The following is a 1,608-nucleotide window of genomic DNA, read 5'->3' as shown; positions in this document are numbered from 1 at the left end:
CGCTACCACGCTCAGTGGACGGGAATACATGGATACTCGTGGCACAGGTTACGTTCACAAAGTGGGTTACCGTTAAACCGCTCAGACAGGCCACCGCCACGGCAGTAACCAAGGTAGTCAGGGAAAACGTCATACTACAACACGGCTGCCCCAAGAGGATAATCACCGACAACGGACGACAGTTTGAGAGCAAGGAATTACGCGGACTACTCGAACGGGCCGGCATACAGCACAGAAAGACACCACCGTACTCGCCGCAGTGCAACCCGGTGGAACGGGCGAACCGAACACTAAAAACAATGATCGCCCAGTATATAGAGAAGGACGACCGACGGTGGGACCAGAAACTCCCGGAACTGGTCTTCGCGATGAACACCGCAGTGCAGGAGAGCACCGGATTTACCCCGGCCAGACTGACATACGGACGCGAACTCACCGCCCCGGAAACACTACACGCGCAATGCCAACCGCCGTTAACAGACGACACCGACGAAACAAGCACCGCGACACGCGTCCAACAGCTCGACAGGATGCCAGAGGAAGCCGCGACCGCCACCGCACGACAAAGGGACGCCACATACCGCTAGAAACATTACTTCAACCTCCGTCGACGAGAATGGATCCCGGAGACCAAGTCATGCGCCGCCACCCACTTTCGAAAGCAGGCGAACACTTCACGGGCAAATTAGCACCAAAATATTCCGGACCGTATACCGTTGACCGAGCAATCTCACCGGTTGTATACCGATTACGAGATCACAACAACCGACTGGTGGGGACAGCTCACGTAAAGGATCTGAAGGGTGTATAACATCACACAAAAACACGCGAAGATCGGGTATATAAGGGAGCACTCGCACCGAACACCAAAAAGAAAGCAGCAGGATGGGCAAGTTACGCGCACGGCTCGAGAGGATGGCTCCCAGAAGAAGAGCTCCGGGACACCCGCCGGTACCGGGACTGACGCCGCAGGCTCCCCGCTACGTGCCACCCGCCGAAGCTAGACCACGGACGGCCCGCGCCTCGGTAAGCATCGAGCAACGTGGACGGGCACCTGCGGTCATACGGGCAAGAACGACCGTCTCCAGGCAGGAGCAGTTATATCAGACGACTGCCCAGACAACAGCCGCCCTCGCCTCAGAACTCGATGCCCTCTTCGGGTCACTGTCCGACCTTTTTTTTGACGTAGGGAAATCCTTTATGGATACCCGGGCCCCCCTCTGGGAAGGGAGATTACTAATGGCCCGGGTTATGTGGGACTGCCCTCCTAGTGTCGATCGGAGTGCACCCAGCAGACGTGCCGGGTGCGCGGCCTACCCAATAAACCCTACGGTGGTCTGCGCGGTGCTTTGATTGGGGGGGCGGCCGGGAATTGACGGAGTCATTACATCCGCACCGCCCCCCCGCACCCGGCCCGCCTTTGGTTTGGCGGGCCTTCGCGCTCGTCCTCCCCCGCTCTTTCCTCTTCTTCTCCTCCCCTTTGAGTCGCCTTTTACGACAGGCAGGGGCTACCCCGGGCCTATTCGTTAGCGGGACCCGGGCGCGAGGCGGGACCCGGACGCGAAGCGGGACCCGGACGCGAAGGTCACTGTCCGACCTTTTTTTTAC

General features: G+C 59.0%; 1 protein-coding gene across 1 annotated transcript; it reads left to right on the top strand.

Annotated features, from left to right (window-relative positions):
- Positions 1 to 47: 47 nt before the first annotated feature.
- LOC105557691 (uncharacterized protein K02A2.6-like) lies at positions 48 to 587 on the top strand (the record flags this gene model as incomplete). Its single annotated transcript, XM_012005005.1, has 1 exon — positions 48 to 587. A coding segment is annotated over one exon (540 nt), but the record flags the coding sequence as incomplete, so codon positions are not given.
- Between the last annotated feature and the right edge of the window lie 1,021 nt (positions 588 to 1,608).

The sequence above is a fragment of the Vollenhovia emeryi genome, unplaced genomic scaffold, assembly GCF_000949405.1.
Source record: "Vollenhovia emeryi isolate VEMERY1.0 unplaced genomic scaffold, V.emery_V1.0 DF947765.1, whole genome shotgun sequence".
NCBI lineage: Eukaryota > Metazoa > Arthropoda > Insecta > Hymenoptera > Formicidae > Vollenhovia > Vollenhovia emeryi.
This window is presented reverse-complemented; position numbering and strand designations above follow the sequence as displayed.